The sequence below is a fragment of the Typopeltis vanoorti genome, chromosome 14 (genome assembly GCF_054136105.1).
Source record: "Typopeltis vanoorti isolate ZY-2024b chromosome 14, IOZ_Tvanoo_1.0, whole genome shotgun sequence".
In the NCBI taxonomy this organism is placed as follows: Eukaryota; Metazoa; Arthropoda; class Arachnida; order Uropygi; family Thelyphonidae; genus Typopeltis; species Typopeltis vanoorti.
Window position 1 is genome coordinate 63,276,629 of NC_143562.1, and position 22,511 is coordinate 63,299,139.

General features: G+C 35.5%; 1 protein-coding gene across 1 annotated transcript in view; it reads left to right on the forward strand.

Moving 5' to 3' along the window:
* The window catches only part of LOC150099542 (uncharacterized), a 219,378-nt gene that overhangs the window by 191,828 nt on the left and 5,039 nt on the right, over positions 1 to 22,511 (forward strand). The window contains exons 7-8 of the mRNA XM_090403454.1: positions 4,844 to 4,939; positions 8,913 to 8,969. Coding sequence (XP_090259580.1) covers positions 4,844 to 4,939; positions 8,913 to 8,969 — 153 coding nt within the window. The remainder of the gene's footprint in view (positions 1 to 4,843; positions 4,940 to 8,912; positions 8,970 to 22,511) is intronic.

Genomic DNA, 22,511 nt, shown 5'->3' on the forward strand with positions numbered 1-22,511 from the left:
TTGCCAAGCACACAACTTCTAGGGATTGATCCCTTGTTTTCTGTTGTCTTCTGTCATGTATTATTATTATTTTATTTTATTTATTTATTTTTTTTTTTGGCATTTAATTTATAAAACTTCTTTAGTAACTTATATCATATAACCTGTTTCTTGCCTATCTTTCAGACTTCGTAATAACCTACAAAAACTTCAATCTGCCTTCATAGGAAGCACTAAACAGGCCAATCACTATTTTAGTTACTTGCCTCTGGATGAACACCACCACTTCCTCATCTCCAAGAAGCCTCAAGCAAATTTGTTCATAGTAGTCCAAATGTGGTCATATCAAAGCCTTATAAAGAGGGATAATAAATTCTTTATCCCTTTGATGTTTTGCGATGACCATGTGATTCTTCTAGCTATTTGTTCACCTTTCTTGTCCACCCATTATCACTTCCAAATCCCTCACCTCATCTATTTCTTGATGAAGTGAACGATTTTCATCCATGTAACATATTGACAAAGTTCATAACTTTACATTTTGCCACATTGAGCTGGCAACCTTTATACTTTGTTCACACTGCAAATCTATCTAAATCATCCTGCAGGATCACTACATCACCTTTACTTATCATCTCCCTTCAGTTTAATGTCATCACCATATAATGGGATATTCTGCATTCAAATTATTTCTGATATCAGTACTGTACAAATTAAACAACACTGGGCCAAGTACAGAGTTCTGGGTCTTACCACTGATTACATTTCTTTCTTTTTGATTTCACTGTATTGTATTCTGTTTTCTAATGTTCTATCAGCCATTATCTGTTCACTACTTTCATGTCTGTCTTCACTTGCTCCAGTTTACTTAATAGGGTTCTGTGCAACATACTGTCAAATGTTTGCAACTCAACTAATACTTTGTTAGAGAAAGTGAGTAAATTAAGACAAGGCTGGCATCTTCATAAAGCTATGCTATTCTCCCATACTGTTATATCCTACCATTAATTAACTTTTCCAATACTGTAACCACCATTACCACCACTAGCTTTATCTTGGAGCCTCCTTTATGTAATTGGAACCATCTTGCCCAATCTCTATGCCCTTGAGATGTAAATTAAACAGCCTTGTTAGGGGCACTGCCATTTCTCTTGTACTTTTTCATTACATATAGGCCAATATTACATCTAGTCCAATGGCTGTATTCAGTTGGAGATTTCTTAAAATCCCCAACACCTTCAGTTCATCTATCTCTATTCTTATATCGTATAACTGATATGATAAGGACATCAGTTACTGTATTATCTTCAACTGTTTCTTCTGCTTCTGTTTAACCTCTACCATCTTTAAGTTGTCATTCCTTATTCATGTTTCCTCACTTCTATGAAAACATCTGTGATTTTCTTTGATCTTCTTGGCTTCTTTCCTCTCATAATCTGATTTTTTGCTTTTCACTCTTCCTGCATGTGCTCTGTACTGCTCATAAATTACTAAAGACATTTTTTTAAAATCTACATATCCTTCAACTACATTTTCTTTTTGGCATCATCCTGCTTGATGCACTACTCATCCATTTGACTATATAATTTGTCCTCCTGCTCCTAAGTATGCAGTCTGATAATGTTTTCCTCAAACACTGCTTGACCATTTTCCATGCTTTGCTAGCATATTTCCTGTATTATTCTTGTAACTGCTTGTGTCATGGCACTGCTCTTTAGTTTCCATGTGTATCGCTTCTTATCTAAAATTTTACATAATTAGTGTTATCCTACGTCAAGACTGTATAATCACTTCCCTCAGAGGCACGGTGTTTATGAACAAATCTTCTAATGTTATAATTAGAAACCTAAGTAAAGTTATTGCTTTTAAGTAATCTGTTTATTTGAAGTTGAAATTGCATTATTTTTGTTGTTTATGTGAAATGAGTGAGAGTGTATAATGTATTAACATTTTTTATGTGTCATTTCAGTTCTTTGTGTGCACTATACACTTGTCCTTAAATAGATTCTGTCTTATACAAAATAGACTCCCTAAAATATAAGCATTAAATTTAACACCGTATAATTTTGTTTCTGTTTATCATTTGTCATAAAGTGATATTTTATTCTTGATGTAAGTGAATTATCTTATTTAATTTTATTATTATTATTATTATTATTATTACGGTCACCTCCAAGGAGTCCTTAGACTCATAGAGGAGTTCTTAGACTCATAGCCCAACATCATGTCAAGAACAACTATTCAACATTCACACAGTATCTATCATACTTCACCTTGAACTCATTTACAGTCATGGCACCCACAACAGACTCTGGCAGCTTATTCCACTCAGTCGCCATTCTCCAAGTAAAAAACCTAGCTCTAACACCCTTGCTAACCACACTCTTACCAAGCTTCCATGGATGGCCCCTAGTCCTCCCACTACCAGTCCTATTCTCAAAAATATCTTCTGAATTAATCTTATAGAAACCATTCAGTAATTTGAATGTCTCAATCATATCACCCCTTTTCCACCTATCAACCAATTTCTGCAGCCCACAAATCTTCAACCTGTTCTCATAAGGTTCATTCCATAGTCCTGCTATCATCTTGGTCACTCGTCTCTGGATCCCCCTCCTCCCCATCAAGAAGAAACCCTGGCACCCATATCTGGGCACAGTAGTCTAGAGGGGGGGTCTTATCAAGGTTCGATACAGAGGAACAATAACCTGTTTGTCTCTGCTCGTTAAAGTGTGTTTCAGCAACCAAGTGATTTGATGAGCTGATTTTGCCACTTTTGCAATGTGTCCCCTAAACTTCAACTCCCTATCCACCAACACTCCCAAATCCCTGGCCTCGTCAATCTCCTGGAGTACAGTTTCACCAATGTGATATACTGCTGCTAATCTTTTCACCCCAAAATGCAAAACCTTACATTTTTCCGCATTAAATTGACATCCATTCTCCTTAGCCCAGTCCTACAAACTACCCAATCATCCTGCAAAATTTTGACTTCCTGAGCATTCACTATTGCTCTACCCACTTTGCATCATTCGCAAACAAATGAACAGTTCCTCTCAGATCCTTCCCTATATTGCTAAAGAACAAATTAAACAGTAGTGGTCCAAGAACAGAGCCCTGTGGCACACCACTAGTCACAGGCCGTCTTTTGGATTCTATTCCTGAATAGACCACTCTCTGATATCTCTCCATCAACCCCCCCCCCCATCTATCTCACCAACCCTATATCCATTCTCATATGCTGCAGTTTACTGATTAGAATTCCATGTGGTGTCCTATCAAAGGCTTTAGCAAGGTCCAGTAGTATCACTGTAAGCCTGTTACCCTTATCCAGTTCAGCTGTCACTGTGTTATAGAACGTGAGCAAATTACTGAGGCATGATCTACCTTTCACAAAACCATGCTGTTCCCCCCCCCCACCATACAGTATCCCATTTTCATCTATCCAATCTTGTATTTTCTTCTTGACTATTTTCTCCAAGACCTTGACAACAATTCCTGATATGCTGATCAGCCAGTAATTTTCAACAGCAGTCTTGGAACCTCCTTTATGCAGTGGAACTATTTTCCCCTCTTTCCACCCTCTCGGGACTAACCCAGACCGGAGACTCGAATTAAACGAAATGGTCAAGGGCACTGACAATTCTTTAGTCACTTCTGTACGACATGAGCTGGTATACCATCCAATCCTGCAGATGAATTGACATTGTGGTTTTGTAATAGACTATTCACCTCTCCTTCATTCACCACAATTCCTGTATAAGCTGTTGGTTCTTCCATTTCTGTAATGTCACCACCTGGATGATATACTCTTGTAAAGTGCTCGCTCAGTAATTCTACTATATCAACTGATTCGGTTACCTCCCTACCATCGGCATTCTTTAAAATCAATCTGTTGTATACATTTTTTCTTTTACTTGCAACATATCAAAAAAACTGTTTGGGATTCTCTTTAGCCTGCATGGCTAATGTTCTTTCATAATCCGCTTTTGCTTTTCTTACCACACTTGTTACCCTTCTGGCCTGGGCTTTATACCGTTCATGTGCCTGCAGGTCACCTTTCTTTTTAAATTCCCTCCACGGTTGTTCCTTTTTTTGCAGCTCAAACTTAATGGTGTTATTCATCCATTTGATCCCTACTTGATTTATTATTCGAACTCTAGGTATACAGTCAGCCATTGCCTCCTGCAAACACTTCTTAACTGCCTCCCATGCACTATCAACATCCAGCCCTTGCAGTTTTACATACCATGGCACTGAACCAATCAAACTCTCAAGCTTGTCATACTTACCACTTACCAGCCCGATAATTCCACATTTGATAATTCCCCTGTCTTAATTGTAAATTCCACACCTTTAGCCACCTCCCAAGTCAAGACCCTATGATTACTCTCACTAATTGGTGGCAACGTGGTCATATTCGTTACAGCCAAATTCTCAGATGCAATTACTAGGTCAAGCCTCTAGTATTTTCCATTACATGCTTTCGCAGATAGTTATCCTTTAATAACCGCATAAAATCCAATTCCTTCCTCCTGTGTGTCCTCTCCTCCTTCCAATCAGTGTTACCATAGTTGAAATCTCCTGTAATTATTACCCTCCTTCCACTCATTTCTTCTATTTGCTTATGCATACTATCTCCACCATCTATTCCATCACCTGGTCTATGGATTGCTTAATACTTCAAAAATTTTCAAGGATATCCGTGACCATTCAGTAAGGCTCTTGTGGTGATTTGATTGATGATCCTGTTTTAGAGCATAGAGATATATAACATTCTGACAGTTTGTTGTGTGTGTGTGTGTGTGTGTGTATTTGCTAAATTTCTTGTGTGCATGTGTTTAATACTTATTATTATTTATAGTCACTTCGAGAGCTCAATATGCCCACTTGTAACCACAATCCATTTGCCATATTTTTGAAGGATGAAATGCAGTTCAGAGGTGATAAAGCATTTTCTGTAAGTGGTATAAGTATTTATTAAGAGAAAGAGTTTATTTTTTTAACATATAATTTTATATAAATTCATAGTACTAGATGAAAATTTTGGTTTCCAGCATTATCATTTTCTGTTAATTACATTCAAGTAGCAATGGCCATCTCATTTAAGAGTTCATTATTCCTACTTTGATAACAATGTTTTTTTCCTATGATCTGTTACTTGTCAAATTTCCTTTATCAGCTCTTGTCTGCTCGGTTAGCCTAGTTTCTGTGCGCAGATTATCAGTTATGGAAGCTTATGTGGTAAATTGTGTAGGCCTGCGCGAAACCTTAACATAGATGATCAGCTCTTACATTTATCTTCTAACTACATGAAATATTTTTCTTTTGCTTTGAACATCATACTAATCTTTCTTCTTTTATTTTTCCTCATTTCTTTTTTAGAATTATGTCAGGCATCTTTGAAATAACCAGCATTTTTATACAGCTTTATTCTGCATACTGTCTGCTAGACCAAACTCATTCTTTAGGAAGCCTCCTAAAGCATTAAATTGGTTAAACTACTGAAAAGTCCTGGCCAAAGCCCCATAGGCACAAGAGTAAATGCATTTTACTGTTGTTGTTGATGGGATAAATGCAGCACAGAGTGCTGCATTTATCCCATCAACAACAACAGTTAAACAAGTTTTAAACAACAGTTAAACAAGTTAAACATTTATCCCATCAAAAACAGTTAAACAAGTTTAAATGTTCCAATATTTTGTCATCACAGGAATACAATATTAAAATTGTAATAACACACAATAATAAGCAGAAGAAATTAAACTATTTTCAGCCTAAAGTCCTATGCAGGTCACCTTTATGGGTTCTGTTGGCTAGCCTTAGCTGGTGTACAGGAGAACCAAGAATTACCATATATGTCTGTATAAGACTCCCAAATACTACAGAAAACCCCTCGAAATCATGGGTCATCTTATATGGCGAGTATAAAAAGGGAAGCTTAATTTCTTGGATGAACATTTAGGTATTTACGATACATCGTTATATAAGAAAATAGGCAGTGTTTATAAACAAATCAGATTAATTTTTTGTTACATAAATTTATTTAAAATATTACAATAGATGTAAGTCTTAAAAAACAAATAATAATTATTAACCTCAAATTTTCATGTTAATTTTTTTCATCATCTGTTGAAAATAGTTCTTCAGATTCATTGTTTTTAAACGATCGTCATATGGATCCCAGTTCTAATCCAGTGAATTGATTTCGTTTTCGTCATACGGAAGATGATCTGTTGTGGGACACTGATGACGATGAAAACAAAATCAATTCACCGGATTCGAACTGGGATCCATATGACGATCGTTTAAACAATGAATCTGAAGAACTATTTTCAACAGATGATAAAGAAAATTAACATGAAAATTGAGGTTAATAATTATTATTTGTTTTTTAAGACTTACATCTATTGTAATATTTTAAATAAATTTATGTAACAAAAAATTAATCTGATTTGTTTATAAACACTGCCTATTTTCTTATATAATGATGTATCGTAAATACCTAAGATTAGAGATACCACACTTTTTAAATGATTTTATTACAGTCTCTGCTTTTACTTTATTCCATGCTCTGATCACAAAATTGCACAACATATCAAGTGATGCAGCGTGCATAGATCCACCAATTATAAATGATTTTTCACTAGTCAACATCCAATTATTCCACTCTTCTCGTATGTGATCTTTAAATGGTTTAAAGTCTGCTTGAACAAACATCACTAGATGTTTGTTCAAGCAGGCATCTAGTGATTATAGAAGTTAAACCATCTGGTATAACAGCAATTTTTGTGTTATTTTTTTCTAGAAGACTTTTAGTATTCTCAGTTAAATGACTATGAAACATATCCCATACTAATAATCTGCATTTCTTCGTTATGCCGCCTGGTTGCGTGTTCCACACATTATTTATCCATAATTTCACACTATTTTCATCCATCCATCCTTTTTCGTGAAAATGTACAAAAAAAAACATCTGAAGGAAATTTTATCTTAGGTTTAGTTTTACGTTTGAAGATGATCATTGGTTTTTACTTGGTTCCATCAGCCAAACATGACAACACAACCATAAACCTTGTTTTTCATGACCTGTACTTCGAACTAACACACTTACTACCTTTAGATGCCACTGTTTTTGCTTATCATATCAAAGCTCATAAAGAGTTTCATCCCTATTTCCAATATTTGACAATAGAAATTTATGCTCTTTTCTCAGCTGAATAATAAATTTATGGAAACTGGTAAGTTTGTGGTCAAGATTTGCTGGTAGTTTATGAGCAATTTTCGTTTTTTGTCGTATTACCAGATTTTGTCTGTTCATAAAATGATTACACCATCCTGAAGTAGCTTGAAATTCTATACTTTCATCTGGATTCAGTCTTGACCATTTTAGTGCATATGTTCTAATCATATTTCTTGTAACAAGATAACCATTCTGCCTTTGTTCATATACCCATTCTGCAATGTGATTTTTCAGTTGCAGCCATCCGGTGATCCCCGTTCTCATCGCACATTTTTTCTTTGGCAATTTTTTTAAAATATCTTCTTTCTTCCTCCATTCTCTTACCATCTTCTCAGTTATGTCAAACTTTCTTGCAGCAGCACAGTTATTAGTTTGCTTTACTATTTCAATTACCCTTATTTTAAATCACACTTCATACTTTCTTTGTTTTGTTGCTGGTTCCATGATTTTAAATGATAACAATTTTAATAATCCTAAAATTTAAAAAAAATTCAAAATGAATAAATAATTAAAATTGGGGCTAATCACTTTTAATTAGGGTAATTCGCGTAAATGCTAAATCTATGCTATGCAAAAAAAAATGGATATGCATAGATATAAAAAAAAATAATAATAATAATAAATCCCTTGTCACCCATAACTATATGTTGAGAAGGGAGGAGGAGAGAGAAACTGGTAAGCCATGATCTTGAAACCAGACATGCAGTAGACCACTTCAGGCTTACAATAAGCAAGGTGGGAGTGGTGTGTCACTGGATGATGAATGATGGTCATCTGCCATCTAGAAGTGTGGTTAGCATTTCCTCCAGCTAGGGACAATATATGCAGTAGATATTCTTTGTGAGATTTGCCCAAATCCTGGACAAAGCTTTATGGAAGCAGGCCACATTGCAAAAATGATGTAGTTGGTTTGGCTGTATGAGGCTATATATTGTGAATCATCAGTCCTTTAGTAGTCTCAGTGTCATTTCCTTACTTGTTAATATTGTAGTGTAGCTGTAAAGTCTATGAAAATTTTTTTTTCATAATTCTTTGAGACACATGTAGAAATTTTGTGCATGTTTTATATACAACTTATTAATATGTGGATTGGTATAGTTGTAGAAAGTTTCTATATATAGAGAGGCTGGTGACTTCATGTTAAATTATCAGCCTCTATATACAAGTAGCTTAGTTGTGAAAATATCCCATATGCAAACTTTGTTTGCACTTGGATAAATGATTAACTAAGAATATAATTTCTTAGTAAGCATAATTTAATGGACTGGTATTTCTTTGTTATTTTATATAAATTTATTTAATCTCTCTCTCTCTCTAGCATAACAGTGTTATATTTTTTTTTTCTTTTACCCCTTCCTAATTTAATATAAAATATTAACATTAAAATATACCATTGATGATATAGCATATTAAAATGGATATGAAATGTTATATTTACACATGAAATAAGCATGCTGTGTCATGCTTACTTATTTCATATGCACTTTCTAGTTTTGTTTGCTATACAGTTGCCTCTCATTAAGGACTAAAGGAATAGTAAAATGGAAGTGTGTTATAGTGGGATGAACTTTGCTGTACTGAATGAGTTCGATTTAGTTATATTGTATATTTTCTGTAGTGTTTAAATTTGTTTGCTACTATCTCAAAAGAAGTCAGTACAGTAAATTATTATTTTTGCTTGTATGCTTAGGAATACATGAAAATCATAGGCAAAAAATGGAGAGAACTACCAGAAAACCAAAAAGAAGTAAGTAATTTCTAAAGACTGCTGTTATACTGTAGTATCACTGAATATTATGAAAACAATTCTAACCTCATTTGCAGGGCTTGATAAATTATGCAAAATCCCACTTACTGTTGCAAAAAAAATTACTAGTTGCTGAAGAACTTTTTTTTTTTTTTTAAATAAAATGCATCAGTAATTCAGTAGGAATTCTATGAACTGATCATTTGTGTTTTTCAAAGTTAAAAAATATTTTGTTTAGGAAGTTATTTTTTTATTTAATAAAAAATATTCTATTTTGTTCAGTCTGTAACTACCAGTCAGCTGGCAAAATCTACTCACTACATACAAGTGGATAAGCATATTTTTCAGACCCTGCTCATTTGTGAATATACTGAATTTTATTAATGACTTAGAAAGCAGAGTTTGCAGATATACATTAGTATTCTTATATTTGAACAGACTAATAACTATTAATAATAATATTTTTATACTTTGTGAATTATCTGATACTTTGTTTTGCAAATGGCATTAATTGTCATTAAAGAGGAAAATTCTATATTTTTCTACAATTTTTTTTTTTTTTGCTGGTTTATTTTAATAATATTCTTGACTTGAATTACTATTATAGAACATTGCTGTGAATTATTTTTCTCTCTCTTTTTTTTTTTTTTTTTTCTGTAATGGTTATATAATCTGAAACCCACTCCAGACCTGCTTCTTTCAAGCCAGTCAAATTCATATACTACCTAACGACATCCTTGCTCACAGTGGAATTCAAATCCACAGCTTTTGGTTGGGGAGTGGGCTGAAAAGTTCTAATAAACACTTAGAACAAACCTTATATTAAAGCAACTGATATAACCGCAAGAAAGAACATAACTTAAAACTCTTTACCTACCCCCCCATGTTTCATCAAATTGTAATAATTTGTACTTTTTCTTTTAGGATATATAAAAAAGACATGCCAGAGGTTTTGAAGACACAGAGGTGCATGCCATAATGAAATATGGCATGCACCTCTGTGAACATGGGAAAGACTTTTCTCTGAGGATTGCAATTGATGCAGAAGCATTGTAACAGGTGTATAACACTTCTTGCGGAATATGTAGAATAATGTGCAAGTTACATTTTTCGTGCTGCAAGAAAAGTCCGCAACCGATATTCACCAAACTTTGTCTGAGACTTCAAGGGACTGCCCCAACATATCCAACAGATGCCCCCAGGTCAGGAATACCTTCCACAGTAATCACCCCTGAAAACATTGATGCAGGGATCTTTGATGATAGATGAATACCAGCCAAAAACATTGCAAAGACTCTGGGGATATCCAGGAAATGAATTGGTGTCATTATCCCCGAACATCCAGACATTGAGAAGCTCTCAATAAAGTGGGTCCCCCAAACATTTGAATGCCGCTCGAAAGAGAGAACGTTTGCTGCCATCTTGAGGTATTTTGGATTATTTTGAGAAATCAGGTGCAAATTTTTTGGCTTGTGTTGTGACTGTTGATGAAACATCACTGTTTCATCACTATGACCATAGACCAAACAATAGTCAGTGGAGTGGAGACACAAAGGTTCTCCATAGCCAAAGAAGTTTCAAAACCAAAGATCAGCAGGGAAGGTTCTTGCCATTGTCTTTTTGGATATGGATGCTGTAATCCTTATTAAGTACCTCAAAAACAACAGTTCTGAAGGTACTGAAGGAAAAACGCTGTGGGAAACTGAACAGAGGCACGTTGCTTTTGCAGGACAATGCACCTGCTCAGGAAACCCAACAGACAATACACAACTTGGGCTTTCAGTGTCTGCCTCACCCATCCTATTCACCAGATCTAGTCCCATCTAACTATTTCCTATTCCCAAATTTAAAGAAACACTTGAAAGGAACAAAATTTATCACAGATGAAGTCACATCTGCAGCTTGAGCATTGGTTTGTGCAACAAGGGAAAGACTTTTCTCTGAGGATTGCAATTGATGCAGAAGCGTTGTAACAGGTGTATAACACTTCTTGCAGAATATGTAGAATAATGTGTAAGTTACATTTTTCTACCTCAATTCCTTCATGGTGATTATCACAACTTTTCAGCACACCTAAAGATGTAGTTTGGACAATTGAGGTGAGTCAGCAACAACACCGGAGGCACTGTTAAGAATAACAACTCTGGTTTTTGTGGATGGTGGTTCATGACATTTATATTGCTGTTTTAGTCCACAGATGTTGTTAAAGTAGATATGGAAATTTTTTGCAAGTGTTACTGAGTATTTTGTCAGAAGTTGTGATTTTGGTTTGGTTTTTATTACTTTTTTTTTGGTTGGATTTTTGTCTTTTTATTGCTTTTTTTAATTATTTTTTATGCAAGGTGTTTTCATCTGCAACAAAACTGTATTTGATTAAGTTATCTTTTAAGATAACAGAAAAATTGGATTTTAATTGTTCAGAAATTTGATACAACTATTAACCTACTAGTTTTGCCACATTAACTGGTGGCTTCTTCTGGGTTAGATAAATATACATATAACAGTTTAAAACAAACTGAGCTTGGGTTACGAATCAATACATAACCGAAAGATGAAAAAATAACAAATTCATAGGAACCGTTACACAAATGCGTGGAGTGTCGATGCTAGCACTTGGTCAGTCATTGTTAAGCAGGTGTAACCTCTAATTGGCTGTAAAGTTAAACTCTGATGTGTTCAGAGATCTTATGAGTGATTTCCAGATATCACAAAGGATCATCCCTTCGTTTCTATGGTGCTCGAAAATAACATTCATCATAAGTTATCTTTAATTTTTGGCTAAGAATTAAGTAAAGAGTAGAGGTACATGTGGAAGTGATGAGACTTGTGAACATACTACCACCTGGGAGAGAATCCATTCTCATCTATGCATAATGGCCTTGACTGTTCCCCCTGAAATTGGGAGAAATGGTCTACTTCACTAAGATTTGGAGACTAAATAGCAACATAAATGACATGCACCATGCATGGATGAGACTAGGTGGTATGTTCATGAGTCTTGACATGATCCAGCAGAGTAAGTAGCATAAGTTTCATTCACCAGCTGCTTAGGAAGCCCCTCCCCTCCACCACACACACCATTCATTACTCTCAAATTCAGTCCTGTACCTAGCAGTTGGCCTGCAGAACTGCTTTACTGCTATATCTTCATATTCGTGGGTGGGGGAAGGTTTCCTGCAGTGTACTTGCCATTGAAGAGTATATCAAAATAACATTCATTATGTTCATGAGTCTTGACATGATCCAGCAGAGTAAGTAGCATAAGTTTCATTCACCAGCTGCTTAGGAAGCCCCTCCCCTCCACCACACACACACCATTCATTACTCTAAAATTCAGTCCTGTACCTAGCAGTTGGCCTGCAGAACTGCTTTACTGCTATATCTTCATATTCGTGGGTGGGGGAAGGTTTCCTGCAGTGTACTTGCCATTGAAGAGTAAATCAAAATACACTGTCACTCATAACTATATTTTGAGATGGGAGGGAGAAGTGGACAGAAACAGGTAAGACATGATCTTGAGACTCAGATATCCAGCATTTCTGTTATATGTAGCATGTACCACCATCAATATGTGGCTTCACAGACTTCAGGTGTGCATGAAGGCAAAAGGGGGATATTTCAAACATTGAGTGCTGCTATATGCACATTATATTGGTACATTCACATTATGACAAACTTATCCTGTTAACTATAAATAGGAAAGATAGTAAATAAAAGAGAACAGTAAATTCTGATTAGAAATAAATGTACATTTCTTTAAAACAAATCGGTTTTATTTTGTGTTTGGATTGCATTAGTATGGCCATCAAAACAGGATTTTAAAATGAAGTTAATAGAATATTTTTACATATTTTAACTACTAAAATTCCTGTAGAATACTCAGATATATATCATAATTTAAATAAATCTTTTAATATTTTCTCACTTCTAATTTAATATAGAAACTGCTTATATGTTGGTATTCTGGTAACTATCATTTTTGAGAATGATGCAACAATCGTTAGATGTAAAAGTAATATAAAGGAAATTTTCGTTTTTTTTTTTTTTTTATTTAAAAAATTTTTTTTTTTTTATAAAGACAGTATAGTAGGTTAAGAAAAGCTTTTGTGATAACAAAAGTTAGTCAAAAGCCATATCTTTACAAATACAGATTCCTTAATTTTTTCTACTTAATTTCATAAATGGAGTGCTATTCCAGGTCTCATTATATCTCATGGCTTTAGTTATTGAGTTGGATCCATTTTTGGCTTGGCTGACTAGGTGGTGGTAACGAAGGTGCCAGCCAAAAAAAAAAAAAAAGATGGCATGTCTCCCTAACAGAAGTAGCCCTTCTTATGAGTTAGATTGAGTACCAATATACCCAACCTTGAGTAACGTGGGCATAATTATTAAGTTATTAATAATTATGCCCATGTTACTCAAGGACAGGCAGTGTTAATCTAATGCTTATTCCTTTGATTATGAAGTTAGTTTTTTTTTTTAGCTTTTAACCTATACAGATTAACAGTGTACATTAATTAATATATTGCTATATTTCTATATATAATAAATTAATATGATACTGTGAACATTATGCAGTAAGCAGGATTGTCATTAGGGTATAATCTGCCTGCAAGCACTGTTTTGTCATCCCTTAATTAGATATGTAAAATTAAAAAGAAAGAAAAATGGTGTTTTTATGGTTAAGATACAGTTTTTTTGGTTTTTGCTGCTTCTATACATTGCCTTAGTGGGTTATGACTGTCCAGGCAGTAAGACCCACCAGTGATTACATGAGAGAAGAATCGATGCTATAATGTTTTCAGTTGTATGTCATCATCAAATTCCTGACATGTACCCTCAAGGGTTGTACAGGATATGATAGTACTATATGAAAAATTTACATCATTACTAACTAGGGTCAAAGCTGTATAACTGAGAGGAGACCTCCACATAGCCTTTAAAGGAATGCGGAGAACCGACCAGGGCTTCTGACCTAATGTCCAATCCTCACCTTCTTGTGGTGCACCCTGTTGGGTATCTACGTGGATACTGAACGAACGAGTATGGGCTGGCAATTTGGGATTTAGCCGACCAAATTGTATTCTTATTGGCTTAAACCAATATAGAAAATGATGGTACAGCATGCCAAAATTTCATGCCGGCTGGGGTGTCGCCCGGTTAAACAAGGCCCCCGTTTTTTTCGTCAGGGAAACAGGGTGAACAGCGAAAAGTCAGCTACTGGAACAAATCTGAAAGCACACCCCAACTCAACATCACCAGAGTTAAAGATCGGTACTATCAACATAAGAAGCCTGAATGGCAAAGAAATGTAGCTAGCTGAAGAATTAGATAAGTACCAGATCGACATAATAGGGGGGTGACTGAAACAAAAAAGACAAAAACTGGTGAGATCTTTCTGAGCAATAAATACAAAATGTTATACTCAGGAAATGACAATCAAGGAAAAGGAGTAGCCATAGTATTCAACACTAAATACAAGGCTAATCTTCTTGAATGGCATGCAGTCTCAAGTAGAGTGATGTGGGCAAATATGAGAATGGGGGACAATGAGACTTATTTGTGCCTATAGTTTCACAGAAGGTTCTACTAAGTTAGAAGTGGAGGAATTTTTTGATGCCTCAGAAAAAGAAACTGACACAATGAAAAAGGAAAAGTTGGTCCTTGTTGGGGATCTAAATAGCAGAGTAGGAAATGATTGTCAGACATACAAAAATATTTTGGGAAAATTTGGAGAAAAGAGCAAAGCTAATAATAATGGCAAATACCTGTTGGATTTCTACTCAGGACATGGACTGGTTATTATTAACACCATGTTCCAACATAAAAATGTGCACAAATTCACATGGAGAAAAGAGGCATGGAATAAGAAAAGTCTCATTGACTATGTTATTGTTGATAGTGATGTTTTCTCCCTGGTGCAGGACACCAGAGTGTACAGAGGCAATTGCTTCCAATTTGAAATTGGAAGCAATTTTATCCTTGAGGAGGATAAGATTAAATTTCATATTGAAAAGAATAATATGTAAGAAAGTTTTAAAGCGAATAAAAGTTGAGCAGCTCTCAGATGTGAACTGTAGACCAAAATACACAAAGTTTATTGGAAAAATGAAAGAGTTTTAGAACAGGAATCAAACCTTGGAGATTCAGTGGCAAGCCTTGAAGAAAGCCCTGATTGATTCAGCTAGAGAGGCATGTGGTGAAGTTGTCTGCAAGGATAGAAAAATTAGAACTCCATGGTGGACACAGGAAGTTAAAGAGGCAGTGAAGGAAAAGAAGAAAGCATATCAAAAGTTCCTGGCAAATAAGTCAGCTTGTGCTCTTAGAGAATACAGAGACAAATGTAAGAAAGCTAAACACTGTGTAAAACTAGCTAAACAAAAGTCATGGGAGGACTTTGGCAAGAATATAGAAAATAAATATCAAGAAGGTGGCAAAATATTCTGGGGGGGTTGTTGAAGAAACTTAGGAATGGAGGAAAGAGTGCTGTAAAAGGAGTTAGAGATGATAAAGGTGACATGAAAACAGGAGAAAAAGATATCCTTGAAGTATGGAGTAATTACTTCGAAAAATTGCTAAATGAAACAAGCAGTGATCGCACAGTGATAAAAAAAACACTCAATAGGCAAACAGTCAGGAATACATATCCATACTTGATGTAGAAAAATCCATCAAAGGAAGGCTTGAAATGTGGAAAGGCAGCAGGAGTAGATGATATTCGACCAGAAATGCTGAAGTATGGTGGTATAAAAGTCTTACAGTGGCTGCACTGCATAGTTCAGAAAGCCGGACAGAGGGATGAATTGCCGATGATTGGAGTGGAGCTCTAATAGGACCCATATATAAAAAAGGGAAATAAAACTGAATGTGAGAATTACAGAGGTATTTCCCTACTGAGTGTTCCTGGCAAGATCTATGCAAGTATACTTGAGAAACGGTTGAGAAGAATTGTGGAAGAAAAGCTTGGTGAAGAACAAGCTGGATTCAGGCCAAATAGAGGCTGTCAGGATCAGATCTTCACTTTACGACAAATAGTTGAGAAAGCATGGGAATATAACAAAGATCTGTATTTAAGTTTTGTTGATCTGGAAACGGCATATGACAAGGTGCCAAGAGAGAAGCTATTCAATACGCTACATTTATATGGTGTCAATGGGGCATTATATCAAGCAATACTTATTCTTTATTTGAGTTGTAAGTCAGTTGTTAGAATTGAAGGAAGTACAGGAAGATGGTTTAATATTAAATGTGGTGTGAGACAAGGATGTACATTATCCCCTCTGTTATTCATTATCTATATGGATCACATTATGAAGGAAAGTGGTATTACACATGATATCAGAATTGGAGATGTCAATGTCAGCTCTTTGCTTTATGCGGACAATGTTATACTTCAAAATAAATCTGCTACAAGTTTGCAAGATTCCCTGACTAAATTGAATAACTGTTGTAATAGATATGGTATGAAGGTCAGCATTAAAAAGACAAAGACAACGAAAATAGGTAGAATTGTTTAAAATGTTAACTGTGTTTTGAACGGAAAACCGGTGGAACAAGTAAAACATTTCAGCTACTTAGGCAGGATTTTTAGTGAAGATGGTAAATTAAATATGGAAATAGACAACAGAATCAACAAAGCTGTTATGGTAGGAAGTCAATTGAATAAATGCATGTGGAATAAGAGAGAAATTAGTCGGAACACTTTGTTAACTGTATACAAGACAGTGTTCAAACTAGTTTTAACTTATGGATCTGAGAGCTTGGTCAGAAGTAAAACACTTGACCAAAGACTAGAGATCGCAGATATGAGAGTCCTGAGAAAGATTAGAGTCATAAATAGATGGCATCAATGGCAGTATCATATTAAAAACGAGGATATTAGCAAAGAACTTGATGTTGTCAGCATCCAGGAATGTGTTAGCAGAACTAATCTCAGGTGGTATGGTCACTTAAACAGAATGGGCGAGGAAAGATTAGCAAAACAAGTGTTCTCTGCTAGGTTGGCAGAAAAATACACCCAGAGGAAGACCAAGATATAGGTGGATTGATATGGTAAAAAGTTCCTTAGACGATAGAAAAAGAAGATCTGATAATGTTGGAGTCCTGACAAGTAACAGACTGATTTGGAAGAAAATTGTGGATAGGAAGTTAGTAATGATGTAAATTTTTCATGTAGTACTATCATATCCTGTACACATCTTTGAGGATACATTTCAGTAATTTAATGATGATGACAAACTTCCTATCTACAATTTTCCTCCAAATCAATCTGTTACCTGTCAAGACTAAAACATTATCAGATCTTATATTTCTATTTTCTAAGTCACTTTTTACCATATCAATCCACCTATATCTTGGTCTTCCTCTGGGTCTTTTTCCTGCCAACCTGACAGAGAACACTTGTTTTGCTAATCTCTTCCTCTTCCATTCTGTTATATGTGCTGCTATTTAGCAACAGGCCATATTCCCATAATAAACTGTTCAAATGAAATCTCATGTACCAAAAGGAATTTTTTTCCTTTTTTTTAAATATGTATCAGGTCATCCCAAAAGTAATGTCACTTGTTCAAATGTGTCTCATCTTGTCTAAATATGAATTTTTTAAAGCTTTATAAGTACTAGGCTGAGACGGCCTCATTCTAAGGAATTCCATCTTGCAAGACAATCATACATAAGTTATTGTTTAAATAACCCTTTATTACTATGAAGGTCACTGAAGACGCATCATGCGTTATGAGTTCAAAAAAGGCAAATGCTGTTAACACTGTAAAAAGTATGCAAGAAGTGTAGTATGGCAATAATGTTTTGAAGGTGCAAAACTGCCAGCAGTGGTTCTAAAAATTTCAACAAGGGGACTTTAGCTTGAAAGACTCCCCTTGCTCTGGGCTCCATGTCTCTTTCAAAATAATATGCTGGAAACTGCTATTGCAAGAAATGCCATACAAATGTTGATGATTTAGCAAAAATCTTAATTCATCATCATCGACCATCAATCACCATTTGCAAGAACTTGGAATACTGTCTAAACTCAGCAAGCAGGTTTCTCACAAATTGACGAATAACAATCGAAAGCGTGTCAACATCTACACTGCTCTTCATTCTCGAGAGGTGTTCGATCTCCGGTTTTGAGTTGTGTAGTCACCAGTGATGAAAAGTGGATACTTGACAAGAGTGTTAAGTGCTGAAGGCATTGGGTTCATTCAGGGGAACAAGCTAAACCTCAGCCAAAACAAGATCTTCACCATCAGAAAGTTTTGTAAAGTGTTTGGTAGGATATGGTTGTTATTATACACTTTGAACTCTTGCCACAAAACCAAACAATTGCAGCTAAAGGACGTCATGTGGTTATTAAATAATGAGACTGGTTCCAAAAATGCAGTTTATTATTACCATTGTATAACTTAATTGTTATCCCCTTCAACATACTCCCCTCCTCTATCTATACACCATTGCATACGAATTTTCCATTGTTGGATGCACTGCTGGAAGTCATCAGGTGTTATCTGCTTCAGTAGTGCTGCCGTTTTCTTCTTTACTTCATCCACTGACTGAAAATGGGTGCCCTTCGATGCAGATTTCAACTTTGGAAAAAGGTAAAAGTCCCATGGAGCTACTTCCAGCAAGTAAGGTGGATGGTCCAACACTTGGATCTTCTTATTAGCCAGATACTGCTTTACAGACAGTGCACTGTGCTGGAGCATTGTCTTGATGGAGAATCCAAGCGTTGTTCTTCCACAAATCGGGTCTCTTCTTGTTCCTCACTTGTTCTCTCAGTTTGGCCAGAACCTCAAGGTAATAATGTTGGTTAACTGTCTGACCCTCTGGTACCCATTCAACCATTACCATGCCATTGATATAAAAAGAAATGCCGCATTGCCTTCAGTTCTGGCTTGCTCATCTTGCTTTTTTCATTCTTGGTGACGTGTGAATTTTCCACGACACCAAGTATGACTGTACGACAAATTTTGCTCATGCAAAATTTGTTGTATAGTCTCCTTATCAATATGCACCATGTCTACTGTCATCCGAATGCTTAATCGGCAATCGTTGCAGACAATTTCATTAATTTTTTCAACGTTCCTGCCATGACAGCGACCCCTTGTCGCCTGTCATGGCACGTGACATTGCATTATCACTGTACACCTCTTGCAACAGTTTTAAACACTCAGTTGGCGATTTCTTCAATTTCACAAGGAATTTGAGATTAATGTGCTGCTCGAGTTTAACATTAGACATTATTCTGGCAAAGCGACTTCACACGTGTTTCTTTTATAACTGCCTACAGACTAACTATGAGCGACAGCGAACCATGCTTATCTCAACTGCTTCTAGAACCTTCAAGGTCATTGACGGTACAAGTGCATCTAACTGCTACGAGTACGCGATTTACAGCGTACCTTGTCTTATTATTTAATAGCCACATCTTGTATACTGTGAACAAGTCGATCAATTGAATGGAAATCTGAAAGAATAGAGATGCTCTCTGGTCAATCAAAAGGTTTTTCACCGTGATAATACATGACAACATAGTGCAAGAATCACATGTATTAAGATTGAGGAACTCAGGTTAGAGTTCCTCAATCTTAGCTTGTAATTAGAGGAATTCCTCTAACTACGAGCGAGTTATTTAGTTCACTTATTTTGAAGTTTGCAACATTTCATTAATGAAAAACAATACATTAAAGCACTGAAATTCAGCCTATGTAACTTCCTTGCCTCCAAACCTCCCGAATTCTATAGAAATGGCATTATGAAGCTTTTACAACATTGGAAGAGTGTTATTAATTCAAATGGAGAATATATACTTAATTAAATTAGCAAGTGATTTATCTTTTATATCCTTTCAAAACTTAATGCTAAAAAACGACATTATTTTTGGGATGACCTTATACTTTACATACTGTTAATAACTCATTTATTTAACTGTTACTTTTAATTGTTAATTTTAATTGTAACAATAGCAAACCTGTCAACATTATATCGCTGGCTTTGCCAGCGATATAATGTTGACAGGTTTGCTATTGTACCAGTTTTTGTTTTAAGAGGGCATTCATTTGGAATGAAATTAAAAACATTAGCAGAAATATGCTAATGTGGTAAATTCTTTAAATTGTCATGTCTGTCAGTAAAGATAAATATTTGAAGATAGCATATAAAAAAATGGTCATTATTAAGTTGGAATTGAGACTCTGCATATATGTAAATTGGGTTTGGAAAAGTTGCTGTGTGTCTATGAGAGAGTGAGAAAGATATTCCTTAATTTGACTTTTATGGTTGTTTGCAATAAATTGAAATTGAGGGAGGGCTGGGAGCACCTAGAATGTGTAACGCATTATTTTCTAAGCCACAGATGGCGAGAAAATTCACTCTTCAACAGCTCATGGTCTCAGCCTGTTTCTCCCCTTTATCTTTTAGGCATATTTGATAAGATAGCAGCATTGAAATTATTCATTAGCTGTTATGAAAATAAATTATAAGTTCAGTCCATTATAATACCTGTTGAACAGTGTGCAGAACAACAGTTTTAATGCTGGACTTTAAAAAGATGAAATATTGGCAACTGCTACAATTTCAGCACATTATAATAAGAAAAAAACAAAACAAAAAGTCACCTGTTCTTTATTCCATCCCAGTTCTACATTCCTTGTACTCCCATTCCATTTCCACTAACATGAAATATGTAACAGACTGTTCACTGGGAGTAACTATGCAATAACACAAGTCTGTTAAAAGTGCATAATATTCTCAGAGAGAGAGAGAGAGCAAACTACTGCTTTCTTAGCTGTTTCAGCCATCAGAGAATGTGGAATTTGTGTGTCTACATCACTGTACAGTTGTAATGTGTTGAAAAAAATTAACATACAGTTGAATTCTTGAGTAAAACATCAAGAGGCTGGAATCATAAAATAAATATTATAAAAATAAAGGTTGCCATTGTTGTTGAAACTTAGTTTTCAGTGTTATTTCTCTTGCTTGCTTGTAGCTGCTTGCATATAATAGGATGGAACTGATTGAGGCATCTAGAGCTCTAAATTATTCACTACAAAGTTGATATCAGACAACTTAGAAAAAATAAATTCTTTCAGCAGCACATCTGTAAAGACCTCAATAAGGAACTAGAATATTCTGTAGAATTAAGTGCTTTCACAGGGAATGAACACAATTCATCTTTGTTTGGAATATTCACTGTAATAGGATTCATAATTATAATCCTTAGAAAGCTATTTGGTGTCAGTACAGTGATTATGTTATTGTAATCGGTCGCACTGATTTGATCGTCGGCTGTCGAGAGCTCCTGAAAAGATTAGTAGTATTTTGTGTTAACATTGGCAATTTTACTAGAATTTTAAGTAGTATTGTTTGCTTTTGTTTCTTGGTGTGTCTGTGCAATTTTTGTGTGTTTTCTGTTATTTTAAGTATTATTTTTAAGATAAGATAGCGTACATATGGCACCGATAAAGGAAAAAATGGCGGTCAGGTTGCCATGTTTGTTTAAGAGTTTTGATGTAAACGAATTTGTGCAATGTGCTGTCTGTGAGATGTATGCTTTGCGAAGAGTGGTGGGAGTCTGGTTAGAGGGCGATAGTGGAGTTAATATGTGCAGAAAGTGTAAGGAGAATGAGGATCTCAAGTGTGTTTCGGGTGGCAAGAGTGATATCGTTAATGATAGTCAGAATGTAGAAAATGGCGGTGTGATAGAGAATTGCGTGGTAGTGCCAGATAGGTGTGAGAGCGTCGTTGAAAGTGTAAATGAAGGTAGAAATACAGAACAAATGGATGATTTGATTGATAATGAAAATGGTGAGATAAATGCTAGTAGTGAAATTGCACGTTTGAACGGAGCAACACACCGAGCAAAAAGGCAACTGGAGTGTATGGAAAAATGTGTGCTGAACATACCAACTAATAACCGGCAAAAGTCTGTGACGACAAATAATAGAATGTTCGTAAATGTTAATGAAATGAAGGAGCGAGTGCTGTATGGGGATTCGCTATTAAGAAGTGTGATAGTTGAGAGTTTGACAAAGTCGTACCAGCCGGGTGCGAACATAAAGGACGTCAGCGAATCTATTCAAGTGCAAAAACAGAGGGTGAAAGAGATAATTGTGGCAGGAACAAATGATTTAAAAGAGGACAAAATGGAAATGATAGAGGATGTGAGGGAATTTCTTGAGGTAGCAAAAGAAGAGAGTGAGAGAGTTAGGATGGTGAGTATTTTACCGTGGTATGACAGTGAAGTGTTTAGAAGGAGGGCCATAATTGCCAATGACTTTATGCATGGAGAGTGGTGCGGAATTTGTGGATGTGTGGAATGAGTTTGATGGGCGAAAGGACTTATATAAGATGGATGGGTTACATTTGAATGGAGTTGGTGTACGGAGGCTTGAAAAAGTGTTGATGAATGATGTGGAAGTGGATGTACAGACTCAGGGAAACTAGATTTATTAAGGGGGTGGGGGGGTTAAATATGCAGACTGTAGGGAGGCAGTTGAGTGTATGAATGAGTATATTATGCCCGAGCGAGTACGAAAGACAACAAAT